The following is a 17,226-nucleotide window of genomic DNA, read 5'->3' as shown; positions in this document are numbered from 1 at the left end:
TGACATCCTTTCAAATATTTGAATATAGCTATCATGTCTCCTCTCAGTCTTCTTTTCTTCAAACTAAACTTACCCAGTTCCCTAAAACACTCCTCATTTTGGTCACCCTTCTCTGGACACATTCCATCTTGTCAAAATTCCTCTTGAATTGTGGTGCCCAGGAGTGGACAAAGCAGAATTAAGTGGACTTTAAGAGAGCTGACTTCCAAAAATGAAGGAATTACTGAGCGGCATTCCATGGACGCTAATATTAAAAGACAAGGGAGTTAAGGATGGATGGGAGTTTTTAAACAGTGAAATACTCAAGGCGCAAATGCAAACAGTGCCAACAAAGAAGAAAAATAAGACAAGTGCAAAGAAGCCAGAATGGATGTCCAAATAACTTCTAACTGAGCTAAGACTCAAAAGTGACATGCACAAGAAGTGGAAAAGGAGAATTCAAACATATAGTCAACTCCTGTAGGGAAAAGGTTCACAAGGCTAAAGCGCAAAATGAGCTCAGGCTTGCCAGGGACATAAAAAACAACAAAAAAGGCTTTTTTGCTTACGTTAGTAGAAAAAGGAAGAACAAGGAGGCGATAGGGCCACTGCAAGGAGAAGATGGGGTGATGGTGACAAGGGACAGGGAAAAGGCAGAACTACTTAATGCCTTCTTTGCCTCGGTCTTCTCACAAAAAGAAAGCCATCTTCAACCTCAGCAACATAGAATGGATGAAGGATTGGGGGAAATCCAACCCCAAATAGGGAAACATGTTGTCCAGGAACACCTGGCCTCTCTAAACGAATTCAAGTCCCCAGAGCCAGATCAGCTACATCCAAGAGTATTGAAGGAACTAGTGGAAGTTATTTCAGAACCACTGTCAATTATCTTTGAGAGTTCTTGGAGAATGGGAGAAGTCCCAGAAGATTGGAGGAGGGTGAATATGGTCCCTATCTTCAAGAAGGGAAAAAAGAACAACCCAAACAATTACCGTCTGGTTAGCCTCACGTCGATACCAGGCAAGATTCTGGAAAAGATCATTAAGGAAGTGGTCTGTGAACACTTAGAAACAGATGCAGTCATTGCTAATAGTCAACACGGATTTACCAAAAACAAGTCATGCCAGACTAATCTGATCTCTTTTTTCGATAGAGTTACGAGTTGGGTCGATACAGGGAATGCTGTGGATGTAGCGTACCTGGATTTCAGTAAGGCCTTCGACAAAGTCCCCCACGACCTTCTGGCAAACAAACTAGTAAAATGTGGGGTAGACAAAATTTACTACATCCACAGCATTCCCTTCATCTACCAAGCTTGCAGCTCTGTTGACAAAAGAGATAGGAATTCGTCTGGCACTGCTTGCTTTTGCGAAACCTGTGTTGAGTTTTTGGGAGCATGGCATACGTTTCTAACTGTTTACAGTTTTTCCCGTTAGTGATCTGTTCCAGAATCTTTCTTGGTATTGTTGTCAGGCTCACTGGGCAGTAATGGTTTAGATCCTCTTTTTCAGATGTGCAGACTTCTAGCAAGCTTCTCTTATTCTCCAGGAATTCTTTAAGTTCATTGCCAGTGGTTCTAAAATTATTTCTGCCACTTCTTGTAATATCCTTGGATATAATTCATCTGGCCCTGGATAACTGAATTCAGTTCAATTGGCCAGATAATCCTGTATTGCGTCTTTATCTATTCTGTGTTTCATTCCCCCTATTGCATCATCTGCTCTATTACCCCCAAGTTGATGGTGCACCCCACTACTTTAATTTGATTGACATCAATAGATGATTAACATACACAATAATGTTTTGGACTAAGTTTGGATTCACCATCCCTTTGTATAAATTTTTTGAGATCAGAAATGTTTTCTATTGTGGAATTTTGGGGGGTTAGGAATTTTGGAATACTTGTATTTACATATACACACATAGTGAGATATCTTGAAGATTGGGCCCAAGTCTAAACATGACATTCATTTCATATACACAGACCAAATATATCTTTACACAATATAGATAAATTCACGAGTGGTGAGATATTGATGGAATATTTTTGAACTTTGAGTTATGGTTGATGTGCCCTTTAAATTCTCTCTGTCAGAGCATGAACAGGTAATTTTAATTTTAGTACTCCTTATTGCTTGAGAAAAGAACTATTGGATAGTGCATGATCACATATGCTGTTTTCACACATGTATTGATTTCCGGCAACAGAAAAGCCAGATCAAAAAGAAATTGGAAAGAAGAGAAGCAAAGATGGTGAAAAGGATAAATCTAAGCCTGGACGAATGTCTGCCGACTTTCAAAGTTCTCTTCAGTTGTTTCTTGATGGTAAATTATAAATGGCCTTGGGCATATGTAGCATTTCTTAATATTGTACATTTTGTTAGCAAATTGTAGTAATGTACAACTGATAAACATTGCAATAATTTGCAAAATGGGTCTGCAATTGAAGATAGCAAACAACACAAAAAGAAATAAATATGAAGGACTTCCTAAATGATTACCTGGTAGTATGTGAATATAGGTCCAAATTTGTACTTTACTTTGAATAAGCTGAAATCTTCCTGCTGTGCAGTCTTGAATGCATTGCTAACATTTTGAACTTGCTGATATTAATGACTACTTTATATGCTATAATCCTGAGTGGTTGAGAGGAAACCAGACTTCCCCACAGTATTAGGAATTTTATAAATAGGAATTTCTCTCTGTAGTTGTGATCATGTAGGAAGTTCTTCCCTTGCAACACTACCAAAGAATTTCTTCTTACCTCTGCAGTACCACAGTGAAAAAAACACCCCAGACAAATGTGTGTTTACTTTTAATAGCACCATTTATCTTCAGAGCCAAGCACATGCTGCCCATGAATCGTGTTTACAACCAAGTTGTATTCCCAAACCCTGCTCTGTATAAAGAAAAACCTTGGGATATTTTAAAGGTTTCATGATTTATCCCATTCAGTTGGCAATTTTTGGATCATCAGTTAAAGAAGTTTCTTGCCATAGGGATAACTGTCATATTCTTTTTTCTTTTCTTTTTTAACGTGGCAGTCTCCTTTGTTTTTTCCGTTAATGGAAGCATATAGGAAAGGAAAAGGAAAACCATACATTACAGGAAATACTTTTTCCATTTCTTTAAGCCCCAGAAATATAAGCATCAGCAAAACTTTTAATCAAGAGTTAATATTTAAATGCATTACTTAGCTTTAGTTATGCTAATAATGCATTTTTAGTCTTAAAGTGAGCAACATGTATGTTGTTTAAATGATCATACCGATCATTTTCCGTGAAATCACTTGTTCTGAAATTATTCTATTGTTGCAGTGAAAAGAAGGTGATTTTTTTTTCTAGCATTCTATTAGGTTACTTTACGGGAACAGATTATTTCCATGGAGCTACACTGGATGCTGGATCTACGCTGCCATTTAACCCAGTTTCTGAATCTAGATTATCTGCTTTGAACTGGATTATATGAGTCTACACTGCCATATAATCCAGTCCAAAGTAGATAATCTGGATTCAGAAACTGGACATTATGGCATTGTAGATGGGGCCTGAATAAGTAATTTTCATATCTTCACTTATTGCCTTTATAACAATAATAACAACAACAACAACAACAATAACAACTTTATTTTTATACCCCGCCTCCATCTCCCCGAAGGGACTTGGGGCGGCTTACAGGGGGCCAGGGCCAGGTGGTTACAGACAATGTAAAAGATACAACAATATATAAACAATTCAATAAAACATATAAGAATCACATTTACAGTAAAACATAGTTAGATAAAACCTGGGTAGGCTCCTAAAACTGAAGTGCATATAGTGAAGAATGTAAACTGGGGAGAGGTAAATACCCGGAACTATTATCCTGATAAGGGGCTAAGGCAGGCGTAAACATAGAAACTATTTCCAACTGAAGGAAAGGAATAAAGTGCAACAGAGATACTGTTAAAACAACAAGACGAACCCTAACCATAAGGATGAGAATCAGTTGCCAAATAGCATCACTTCACCTAATGAATGTATTGTTTGTTTTTACTGATATATTCTATAGTGTTGCATCTTTATTTTGATTTAATTTGATGGGTTTCTTTTTAACAGGTTCTGCAGTACCACTGCAGCCTCAGATGGTGGCCTATGCTTATTATTTGCCTCTTTATGTATCTGAAAAAAAAATCTTTGTATTAGAGAAAATGGTAAGGATTTGTAGAATTGACCTCTTAAATGTTAACTGATCTATCAGTACACTGGCCAGGGGGTCAACTTGGTCCTTATGCTACCAAAGGAATCCTATCAGGGGTTTACAGTGGAAGCATTTTCCCTCCGGAGCAGAAATTTGGGAGTGTGGAGGCTGCATGATGAGAAAGAGATAGCTTTCTCTAATTTCAGACTGCCCAAGGGTATTGCTGGAATATGGACATTCAGTGCACTACTTCTGAGGAATCAAACTTTTTCTAAAAAGGGGTTTGTGGTATGCATGTTTTATGTCTGTGTATACCTTGGGTTTTTTTTTTAAACCAAACAAAACCAAAGCACTTTGATATGTAAAAGTAAAATGTATATTTTATAAAGGTTTCTTTTCCAGGCAGTACAATAGTGAATGAGAACTTGGATCACAATTATTTGTAGGGGTTTTTTTTTGGGGGGGGGGGGGGGAGGGGGTGCAGTTTGATAAAATCTACCCACTAGTACTAGAGATTTTACATGTGGGAAAATAAAAAATACCATGTTCAAGATGTCTAGCATAATGACCTAATTGGCCCACAGATCAGCCAAGTTAGCTGATTAACTCTGAGATAAACTGTCACCTCAAACTGTACCTACCATAGACATGTACACACAATAAAAAATAAAATACAAAACAATCTAGACCTTGAAATGATTTTTATAAGAATATCCAAGTTCCCCTATACGTCTATAACCCTGTTCTACTTTTGCAGTTAGGGCTGTGGGTAAATCCCACTTAGAGGCTTGTTTTGAACATTGACACTAGTGATATAGTTTCTTATCCACAGGCATTTGATTCTTTTTTGTAAACCTGTGAGCCACATTAAAGAATTGAGTTCTTAAAACTAACAAATCTTATAGTTGTACTAAAATCTGAAAGCATCCTCTTTTGATATTTTGGCTTGTAACAAAGCCTGTTTTGTGTATTTTGTAGGCAGATTCTTCTGAGAAGTTACGAGAGTATGGTCTTTCCCATATTTACAGCCATCCTGCACTGCTAACTAGGACAAGGTCAGGTCCACTGGTAGCACCTCCGAAACCCCCATTTGTACCACGCTGGAAACTTATCCGCCAAAAGAAAGAAACAATTGTAACAGATGAACCCCAAGGTCTGTCTTTCCAGGTTTTACACTATAATTTAGTTATATTAGTGTTTGTGTTTGTTTCTGTCTCTGCTGGCTTCATTTTAACTGTTATTTTGAGAAATCCAAAAGATAATGTATACAATAAAATACTTCTATCACATTGGTAGCAAAACGGGCCTCTTGCTGAAAATTGTGACATTGCACAAATGATAAATGGTGTTGCAATATTAAAAAGTTGTATAGCCAAGTATATTATATTGAAGGATGATGCCACTGAAATGCAGAAAAGTAAAAGGCTATTAGTCTGGTGCCAAATCTTTTGCTAACATTTGCTGCATAGTTCCAGTTGGTTGGGGAGTGTGCACTTCTGCTGTGTAATTTACATGCTATTTTTTCATAAAGCAGTAGCACTTTAAACCATTTTGAAACACTATGCCCCTCCTAAGAAAAACAGAATCATGTGGGACCTTATAAACTAGCACATGTGTAGAGATAGTGCATGTTTTATATTGTTTCTGCCACAGTTCGCTGAGAAGTTTTGAGTTTCTCTTCCATTGGTTTCATGTAAAAGAGTGGTGCCCACAGAGACTCTTGAACTTGCTGAGACTTTTCAACTTCCAAAAAGGCAGAAGGGTCTTGCTTCCTTCAGTCTGTAAATTGAAATGCACTGTAGATACAATCTCTGCTTTATTTGAGACTTAATGTGTGAAACAAACTGTAATAAAATACAAACTAGCAAAACCTGGACTGCAATTTTGACAACAGGCATGCCAATTATCTCTAGTATGTGAAATTAAAGATACACTATCTCAAATATTAAATATTTGTAAAAAGTGAAATTATATTTCACTTTTTACAAGCATTTCAGTTTCTGAAATCTGAGTCAAATGTACATAATGACCTGCCTCACAGAGGATAGTCATCCACCTCATTCCTCTTTGAAAGGCATTTCATTCAAATCCAATTCAGTGCTAAACAATACTAAGAAGGGAGAACTTGAAATTATCATTAATACCTAGGCAGGATTATGGGAACCTGTTCAGAATCTCTACCACTAGAATGAAAGAGAGCATATTCCCTGGATGGTTCAGGCTGCTACTCTCATATGTGAATTTTATTTTGAACAAGAAGTCATATTTTTGAATGACAGAGATTTTCTCTTTTATCTTTGTTTTATCCTTCAGAACCTGTGATTAAAAAGCCAGAACAATTTATTGAGCTTGCTAGTCCTTTCGTGAACTTCAGACTTTTTGCGATGCCTATACCAAGAGACACGTAAGCATATCAAGTAGTGGACCTCATTGAATTATGGGGAACATCTCCTTTTTAAGGACAGATAGATGTATTTAAAGGAAAACTTAGTGCCTTTAATGCAGTGGTTCTCAACCTGTGGGTCCCCAGATATTTTGACCTTCAACTTCCAGAAATCCTAACAGCTGGTAAACTGGCTGGAATTTCTGGGAGTTGTGGGCCAAAACACCTGGGGACCCACAGGTTGAGAACCACTGTTTTAATGGAATATTCTTTATTATAATTTTGCTAGTAACATGAAACATGAACATTTGTTTCCTTGTTACCATTTATTCCCTTTTATTGCTACTACTATCTTGTACCATCTTTATATACAAAGCAGAAATGTCTCACATATATCTAGCTAGGTGTGTACTGTCTGCTAGAAAATGGCAATGTAATTGCTGTTTGGCAGTGTACCACCCCAATGTTATCATGGGACCTATCTACACAAATTGGGCCACATGATTCTCATGGGCATCTGGATGACATCCAGGGAATTCTTGTCCCCAATGTAGGGTAAAATTGGCTAACCGAATTTTACCCCATGTTAACAGAAGTTGGGATATATTCTGGAGCAGTGGATTTCAACCTTTGATCCTTCAAGTGTTTTGGACTTCAACTCCTAGAACCCCCAAACAGTTAGGAATTGTGGGAGCTGAAGTCCAAAACATCTGGAGGACCAAAGGTTAAGAATCACTCATTTAGAACTGGTCTCACTGTTCATACAGACCAGTGTCATCACCTTGGTTTCCCTGTACTCCATGGTGTGAGAAAAGGGGGGTGGTGATTACTTTTTGTATCCTTTGCCACCAGAGCAGTAGCCATTGAGCTCTAGAGTGCTCCTGACTACTGCAGACCATCTTTACCAATATCAGCAGAGTTGCCCAGGAGGGCGAACCCAATTTGACCTGACTGGATGGTCAGGACCCTGTTACCACCTCTGCCATGTTTTGGAAGGAGAATTGGAAGCAGCTCAGAGAATCTAGGACTGGTCCATAGCAGCAATGCTTCAGAATAGTTTGGATTTTGGTGCCAATTTAGATGGGCCTACTGTAAACTTCTCTGGTCCTAGTCCCCAGTAAAATGTATAGTTCTGTCTTACATTGCCTTTTACATTTTGTTTCACATCTCACAGTAACAATGGCTTCCTTAGATTTAAAGTATGACAAATGCAAAAGGACAGACATAGAATTATACGGGTTAATTGTATTGTAGTAACTTAAATCCCATTATGGATGTCAGGATCAGACTGAGAGATATAAAACTTTCTAAATGTCTAAAGAGAACAAAATCCTGCAGAAATTTTGGTTCATTGTTATGCTTCCAGTTTTATTTGTGTACTTTTGCAGAATGCCCTAATATTGTCTACTTACATTTTTGAAACAACTTAGTTTTCTGTGAGAAGTTGCCCTTCAACAATAGTTACTTGTTTAATGTAACATTGTGTGACATTTCATTTTTCTGAAGGATAATTCATTTTCAGAATGAACTTGCCAAAATACTTTTTAGTATTGATTGGTATCTCATCCGAATGCAAGGGAGTACATTGGAAACATAATGGAACGTCATTTCTGAAGTCAATTTAATTATCCCTTTGACACAGAGGATTATGAAACTATTTCTCAGTAGGGTCTATTTTTATTGTATTTAACACTATTACTGGAATACAATTACTCTATGCTAGACACTGTCAAATATTCTAATACTATATGAGTTTTCCTGTGGTTGAGCTTGAACCAAAGCCATACCATGAATAAGAGAGACATTTGAGCAGACTTAATATCACCCAAAGCATAGCAGATATCAAAAAGAAAAAAAACCCTAAGTTTAATAATAACAACAACACCACCAACAACAGCAACAACTTTATTTTTATATCCCGCTCCCATCTCTCCAGAGGGGACTCGGGGCGGCTCACATGGGGACAAGCCCAGTTTCAACATACAATAAAATACTGCATAATTAAACCAATGTAAAACAGGTAAAATAGTATAAACATACAAACCAGCACAAAACATCAACATCAAACATTAGAACATTAGAGTCTGAACATAATATACAAACTGTAAGGTAAAATTCAGCAGACTCTACAAGAGGGAATTAACGATCTCATTACAGAGTTCACTCAATAAGAGTGGAGTGTGATAAAGTGCAGTAGTTGTGGACTTCCCCCAACCCTGCAAGACCCCATTATAAATGACACAGAATGTTGAGTGTGGGAAAGCCAACAATAGGGTCAAGTGAATAGTAAGAAGTGACAGTGCAGAAGTAAAGCATTAATTTTATATATAAAGATAAGAAATAAGTCTCATTGTCCCTTCCTTGTTCACTCAGGTCATCAGAAAACTATTTTAAATGTCCCCAAGGGGGAAAAAAGAGATGCTTCCCTAGATATCAAGGGAGTTTCAGGTGAAAATAGTGTTGCTGGGAGTAGGCACAATGATGTCTTCCTCATCTAAGCCAGTGGTTCTCAACCTGTGGGATGTTTTGGCCTTCAACTCCCAGAAACCCTAACAGCTGGTAAACTGGGAGTTTTAGGCCAAAACACCTTGGGACGCACAGGTTGAGGACCACTGACCTAAGCTCACAAAAAATGCAATAAAAATGTGAAAAGAAACCTCAAGAAAAAGCTACTGAGGACTGAACACTTTTTAATTTTTAGAAATGGATATTGATATGCTTGTGTTTTATTTAGCCATTTCCCACCATCTACCTTCAAAAGGGGATCACTTCCAACATCCAACCTCCCTACTGTCACAGAAAGTGATGAAAATGTAAATGAAATGTATGGAGATTCAAATCCTATGAGTACAGAAGATAATTCCCAGGTTAAGGTTTTATTTTGTACTTTAAGGAAACTTCTTGATTCTTAATTCCTGTAGAATCATCTAAAAATATTTCTAAGCTCTTTGCATTTGAATGAATTTGAAAACACCAGTTTATAGTGATAATGACCTTTCATAAAATGCTTTATAATGGATTTGCTCTGTAACAAGTCATTTGTCGCAAATCACCAAATTTGATGAAACCCAACAGTGATGTACTGTATATACTCGAGTATAAGCCTAGTTTTTCAGTCCTTTTTTTAAGACTGAAAAAGCCCCCCTCAGCTTATACTTGGGTGAGGGTTCTGGTTGGCTTATATTTGGGTCAGCTTATACTCGAGAATATATGGTACATTTATTATTTTTCTCTATTATTATATTTATTATTTTTTTCTATTATTGTTGCTACTATTACATTTATTTTACTCTATTTTTATTATTATTAATACATTTATTATTTCACTCTGATATTATTATTGCATTTATTATTTTACTCTATTTATTATTACTTGTATTAGTTTCCTGTATTTATTATTATTATTATTACATGTATTATTTTACTCTATTATTATTAAAAGGATACATGAGCACATTTACATTGAAGAAGATGACAATAATGATTTGATCAGAGTTGGACTGTCTTGTCTTAAATTTGAGCTTTATGTAAATATTCAAAAACATTTAACCTACTGATGCTTCAATTAATGTAATTTTATTGGTATCTATTTTTATTTCTGACATTTACCACCCTCGGCTTATACTGGAGTCAATGTTTTCCCAGTTTTTTTGTGGTAAAATTAGGTGCCTCAGCTTATATTCGGGTAGGCTTATACTCGAGTATATACGATACTTCAGCAGTTGTAGCTTGTCACTGCCTTTGTTTTTGGAGACCTAGTTAAGCTGCAAAACTAGGAATGGTGTCATGCAGGATTCCTTTTAACTTTGTTAATCAGAAGTTGTAAAGGCTTGATTATTATGTATTTCTTGAAAAAAAAATATTAAGGATTTTTAAAAATTCACACAAAGTAAAAGGGAGAATAAAGAAGAGGGTAAGTGTTGTGGAGCTCTGGTTAGTAGGTTAGGACTATATAAATGTCTACTATGTATTTTTTAAAATAAAGCTCTGTATTTTTAAAATAAAGCTCTGAGAAGCAGCATTAGTTAAAAAGACAGGAAAGACCATATCTGAGGAAAGACTAAACGTTTAATAACCATTTTTGTTTCCTATTATTATATCAACAATGTTCTAAACAATACTTTTTCCCTCTGTAGGAATCTACATTACTTTCCAATTTAGTTCCACAACATGCTGCTGAAGGATCCACTAAAGGTAATGGTTGTGAAATATGTGTTCTCTGGATGGATAATATAAAATTACTTTGTTGATTCATTTTGTTTATTTTCTAATAGAATTTTACTTTTTATCTAGTCTCAAGATGGGTTACAATGCAAAATTAAAAATAAGTGGTGTAAAAACAACAAACAAAGGAAAATAATTTAAAACAGTTTGAAATAATGGTGATATAGGAAATCCACCCATGTTCATCTGCAAGCAGGAGTGACTCCTTTGTTCTTTCAAAACATGCTACACTCAGAGTAAATTAGTGGAACATACAGGATGTGCCAGAAGAAGAGAAATGGGGAAACAGTGGTCCATTCACATTACACTGGAAATTGTAGTAAAATAAATAAGTACTCAAAGGTAATTGATACAAAATCATACAACAAATTACAGTTAACATTTTAAAAATATTTTCATCCTAAAGCATTGGGTTTCAGAGCACAGAAGTTAATGATTTAAAGATGGTTAAAGAGTTGTATTTGTTTATGCTATTATTATTCACAGGCCTCAACAGGTGCGGGTATGTTCTATCATATCTATAGCAACCATAATTAAAGGGTTTTTAAAAATGTTTTTAATGTTACTGGGCAACAGCAGCTACTCCTACCTTTGAGTTGTGAGGTTTGTGGCACCACACTGGTTATTGATAGCTCCTTCTGCCATACTGACGATGAGAAGTTGATACGCACTAAGATTGGTCATTTGAGGAAGACTGAAGGAATAATCCATCCTTATTTTAATACGCGAGAGAATTGTTTTCTTTCTTTTGACATTATTCTTTCCATTATATTCTAAACATAACATTCTGAATCTGTGAGTATATTACATTATTCTTGATCAAGTCTATGTAACAAAACTGATGAGGATGGGAAAGGAGTCAACAGATGGACAATCATTGGAACTTGGACTCCTGCCTCAATCAACTAGCATGAATAGGACTGAAAACTGCGCACAAAAGAACACAACTACATAATGCAAAACTCTCACCCACAACCCAACAAATGGACAATAAATCAACACATTATATAAAACCCAAATTACATAAATATAAATAGGCATAAAATTACACATATTTCATTATCTATTTTAAAATTCTATACCTCCGGCCACTAAAGGAACAATCCACCTCTTGTGGATTGTTCCTTTAACCTTTTAGAATGATTGTTCACTGTCAGTATTAGCGTCTTATTATGTCAGGTTGTCAGGCAATATAGAATGAAATTAATTGTTACAGCTTAAAACAATAAACATTATTTTAAAAAAATTAAAGCTGTACTAAACCAGCAACTAAAAAGGGTAGCCTAAAAATACTTTAAAACTATTTAAATCCACTCTGCCCAAGTCCAACTAACCATGTCTCTATAACATATGTCATGTCAGCCCTTTTGCCCACAATCATGCCATGGAAAATAGTTGTACTGAGTAAAAGTAAAGGTGAAGGTTTTCCCCGTGTTCGCCTCTGGGGGTTGGTTCTAAGCCAAACAGCTGATGCTTCTAAGCCAAACAGCTGATGTTTTCTGTAGACACCTCCAAGGTCATGTGGCTGGCACGGCTGCATGGAACGCCGTTATCTTTCCACTGGAACTGTACCTATTGATCTACTCACATTTGCATGTTTTCGAACGGCTAGGTTGGCAGAAGGTGGGGCTAACAGCGGGAGCTCACCCCACTCCCCAGATTTGAACAGCCAACCTTTTGGTTCACAAGTTGAGCAGCTCAGAAGTTTAACCTGCTGCGCCACCTGGAGCTCCTTGTTATATTGTGTACTACCTGATATTCAGCAGCAGCACCCCCAAGAGATTATATAGTGAGCTAACAGGGCAGCCTATATCTTGAAAGATAGGGAAATATCAAAACATGAGATTGGGTTGAATTTTGTATCCTTCCTTTCCATTGACCATCCAGCCAACCCCTAGTAGCATACCTCTGTCTCCCTGGCATCCCATTCTTCCCCCTTCCCTTGAAATTCACTCAGGCCCATATACAAATAAGACAAGCACACATCTGTACAACAAATAGTAGAATACCAGCGCAACCGGTCAGCCATAACAATTACAGCCCTCAACTTTCACCTGTCGCACATCCTAGGACTTTGGAGATGACCTCAATACACTCAACCACATTCTTACTGTAGGTGGGTACTACTATGACTTTGCCTCTCACCCAAGTTCTTTATGCCTTCTTCAAGTTAAAGAATGGGTGTTCTTGTCCCTGTGTCTCCCTGCTTTATACCCTACACCAGCCAAGAAGGTGATGGCCCTTGTATGGGAAGAAACAATTGGCTGAAATCAGCACATTTGGAATCAAGCATGATAAAAATAATGAAACTATAGCTAAGACAGCCTCCTATTTAATATTCTAACCTTCTATTAATATCCCTTGGCCAAGTTTCAGTAGACTGAGATCATTCCTTAAAACGCTTACACCAACAATTTGGTATATGCTTAAGCGTTCACTCATAAATACATTTCCATTTAGAATCATCCAAATAGTTTATTCATGGCTTATGGTATATAATATACTGTGCTTTCCTGGATTTATGCACTTTGTGAGTTATTCATATTTGAGTACCTGCTCACATTGGCATGCCTTACTGTTGTTACAACATATTATTTTCCAATATTGTATTTATGAAGAATATAGTCTCATAGTTTCTTTTGTAATGCATTTTGACCTAATGGTTTCTTTGTCAAATTGTATAACATCACACGAAATCAGGAACTGGTGCTGTGTCAAAAGGCTTTGCTGTAACTTCAGCTTAATATAAAATGTCAGAGTATAAATAATCATAAAGGGTTGAAAAGTGAAATAATGGGTTTGCATAATGTACTCATTTATTTACGGGAAATTTTTTGAAATTAACAGGTGTTTTTAGTCAACAAAATAATTAGATCTGGTTTTGAACTGGTATTTGGAAATGCAAAGAGTCCACTGATAAGAGCAATATCTGTGTTTACTGGTTTGGGGCGGGGGAGGCACTAAAGTGTCTGAAGAGGCCTTCAGGTTAAACATTTAAAAAAATAATTCAAAGTGACTCAAAGAAGGAAAAGGAATTCCGATCAAGGGCAAGCAGGTTTTAATGCAAAATAATAGTTTTCTTTGTTAAGAAGACATAAAAAGATAGCAGTAGAAACACAACAGAACAGTGCGCAGTATAAGCTGCTTTTCAAAGGAAAGTCAGGTACCCAAAATTCCACTCCTGACAAAATCTAAGGAGATGATGAGTGGTACAGCTAAGCTTAAAGTGGCTTCAGACTAACACACACATGGATATTCTCTCAATCTGATATGAACAAAAGTCCAAATAAAGCAGGCAAGCAGACCCTAGATGGAGATGGCTTTGGAGATTTATGCTGTTCTTGTTTGAGGAATCTTCTGGAGTCTGCCTGTGTGCTAGAGTCTGCTGGAATCTGTGAGACCCCTCAAATCTATCTAATCTGGTGGAAGATCTTTCTGGAGTCTCTGGGCTTTTGCTTTGCTTTGTCCCTCTGTTGATATTTAACCTGTTCCTAACTTCAGCAGGAGATATGTACAGACTAAAGGCTTTATTGTAAATCTTTTTCAGATAAAAATACTTTTTAAAACCGTGTATAAAAGTTGGGGCTGCCAATGTGAATTAAATTCATAAATGGAGAGTGAAAAGATAGTATAATAATTATTCTTAAAATGATAAGGAATAGAAATATTAATAAAATAATTAATTGAGACTAAAAATAAAATTGTGAACAGCTTTATTCATCTATATTTTCAATTATATATGATTCATTAATAGAATGAAAATAATATGTGAGTGTGTGTGAAAGGAGAAAGCATTACAAGCAGCGGCTACATAATGCATAGTACTGCTTTTCAGTCTTTAAGATTGTATACATTTAAATGACTTGTCCCATTTTTGAAATATTTTTAATATTATGCAAATAAATTATCTGAACATTCTGCTTGATATCAATGGCACTGGCTACCTGTGTTCCAAAAAGGAATATATATCACCTAAATGATAAGTTTGAAAGTTGACCTTTAGCTTATTTTATAAGAACAGAAAGTAGAACAATTAATTATTTGACTTCAGTCCACTAAAGTTTCATAAATATTTTAAGAGCTGTCAAGCTGAAACAATGGGCACATTAATTTTTACAGATTTTGGGGGAGGACTGTGACATCACCTCCCATTTTGAATTCATCTTCATGGGATAGACAACATATGAATATGTTTTTTACTTATCCAAACTTTCTGCCCATCCCCACAAAAAAACCCTTCATATTCCTCCAAACATATTTCTGATTTAATTTTCTGTTCAGATATTAACATTCTATTATACAGTTTCTCACAATTCTTTGTCCCAGTCTACTGTTGCTGTTGCTGCTTATTCTTATTTTAAAACATACCCTCACCTTTTCCAGAAAAGAAAAAAACTATTGTGTCATAGATCAATAAAATAACATCTAAAACATGGTGATCAATGGTACAAAAAAGGGTAATTACATGAAAAAAATTAATACAGTAGAGTCTCACTTATCCAACATAAACGGGCCGGCAGAATGTTGGATAAGCGAATATGTTGGATAATAAGGAGGTATTAAGGAAAAGCCCATTAAACATCAAATTAGGTTATGATTTTACAAATTAAGCACCAAAACATCATGTTATACAACAAATTTGACAGAAAAAGTAGTTCAATATGCAGTAATGGTATGTAGGAATTACTGTATTTACAAATTTAGCACCAAAATATCATGATGTATTGAAAACATTGACTACAAAAATGCATTGGATAATCCAGAACATTGGATAAGCGAGTGTTGGATAAGTGAGACTCTATAGTATAAGAAGCACAGAAATCAAATAACTACAGTTTTCAAGACATAGGAGAGGGAAAATACGAATAAATTGCATAAATGTCCATTACTTCCATGGCAACCAACTATTTGACCTGAGAAGACCTGTTTTTTGAGCCATTTCAGTGTAGTAAAGGTGATGGTGGGAAAGCCTTATGTTGGAATGAAAGACATAAATAAGACTGGAAGATTAGAAGAAGAAGGAGAAAATTATTTTTGAAAAATACAGTCCAGACATGTGTATATAAATATACAGTAGAGTGTCACTTATCCAAGCTAAACAGGCCAGCAGAAGCTTGGATAAGCGAATATCTTGGATAATAAAGAGGGATTAAGGAAAAGCCTATTAAACATCAAATTAGGTTATGATTTTACAAATTAAGCACCAAAACATCATGTTATACAACAAATTTGACAGAAAAAGTAGTTCAATATGCAGTAATGGTATGTAGGAATTACTGTATTTACAAATTTAGCACCAAAATATCATGATGTATTGAAAACATTGACTACAAAAATGGCTTGGATAATCCAGAGGCTTGGATAAGCGAGGCTTGGATAAGTGAGACTCTACTGTATATAGGAACTGAATACTTAGACCTACTTTGCCTCTTTTACAAGTCATGATTGCAGGCATTAATAGCTTTGGAAGTTTAGAGACCTCAGAAAGATTTTGTACTGACATGCATTTCTGAACTATGAAGTGTTATTACATATTACTGCTGTCTTTATGTTGATTTCTCACTTGCATTATGCCTCTGTAATACAAAAAGAGAGCAATGACCATGACAGTTGCACAGCCAGCTTTTTGTCCTTTAGATGTGTAAAACAGCTATTTCTGTGTTTCAGTGATAGCTGTAGTCTTCTAAGCACATATGCTTTAATATAGTTCAATCTACAACAAGGTCAAAATACCCATATAGCAGGAAATAGAGGTAAATTATTCTCTTCTGTATGGATTTTGCTGTCTGGAGACTGGATTTAATAATAGTAACACAGATTAAAGTAATTACAATATTGCAGTATTATTGTAAACCACAACAAAGAATTTACACTAAAAATCAAGCTAGATAATGTATATCCGAGAACAAACATAAATAACTGAATCTTTGCTGAAACACGCACACCATTTATTAATGCCTCCTTCCCAATCCACCATAGCTTCATTTTTGCTGTCCTGGATTTTTCCTTTTACAATTACAGCTTAATAGCAATTTCTATGGCAATATATTTACTTAAAAGTGAATTATATTTCTACATTAATGTTCTATTTTACTAACATGCACTATTTATTTTCTTTGCAAATATAGAATTTTAATGCATATCTTGTCAAAATGCATAATACATGAAGAACCTCAATGAGGTACACTTAGAGGAGGCAATTTCTTAAAAACAAATGTGGGAAAGGGGTGAGAAATGTGTGCTATTAGCATTGACACTACAGTCTCTAGCTTTTCTATTCAGAAATAGTTGAGATCAGGAAGCTGCTGGTGTGGTCTCAGTATTCTTTAATGTTGCCCTAGAGAGACCTCTAGAGATAAAAATAGAGTCTGCAGCTTTTCATTTATGCAAATTTTTGTGAATAGACTCAAATGTTCACAGGAATTTCTCCACCTTAATTTCAATAAATCCACAATGTTCAA

The 17,226-nt window shown here is 35.8% G+C and overlaps 1 protein-coding gene across 8 annotated transcripts in view; it reads left to right on the top strand.

Moving 5' to 3' along the window:
• Positions 1 to 17,226, top strand: part of adgb (androglobin) — a 111,593-nt gene that overhangs the window by 43,250 nt on the left and 51,117 nt on the right. For all 8 annotated transcript variants that reach the window (XM_062977689.1, XM_062977688.1, XM_062977671.1 and 5 more), the window contains 6 exons: positions 2,188 to 2,304; positions 4,077 to 4,171; positions 5,137 to 5,311; positions 6,472 to 6,562; positions 9,276 to 9,408; positions 10,678 to 10,735. In XM_062977689.1, the coding sequence (XP_062833759.1) occupies positions 2,188 to 2,304; positions 4,077 to 4,171; positions 5,137 to 5,311; positions 6,472 to 6,562; positions 9,276 to 9,408; positions 10,678 to 10,735 (669 nt within the window). The remainder of the gene's footprint in view (positions 1 to 2,187; positions 2,305 to 4,076; positions 4,172 to 5,136; positions 5,312 to 6,471; positions 6,563 to 9,275; positions 9,409 to 10,677; positions 10,736 to 17,226) is intronic.

Source organism: Anolis carolinensis, chromosome 1 (genome assembly GCF_035594765.1).
Source record: "Anolis carolinensis isolate JA03-04 chromosome 1, rAnoCar3.1.pri, whole genome shotgun sequence".
Lineage (NCBI taxonomy): Eukaryota > Metazoa > Chordata > Lepidosauria > Squamata > Dactyloidae > Anolis > Anolis carolinensis.
Note: the sequence above shows the minus strand (reverse complement) of the source record. Positions and strands in the feature narration are given on the sequence as shown.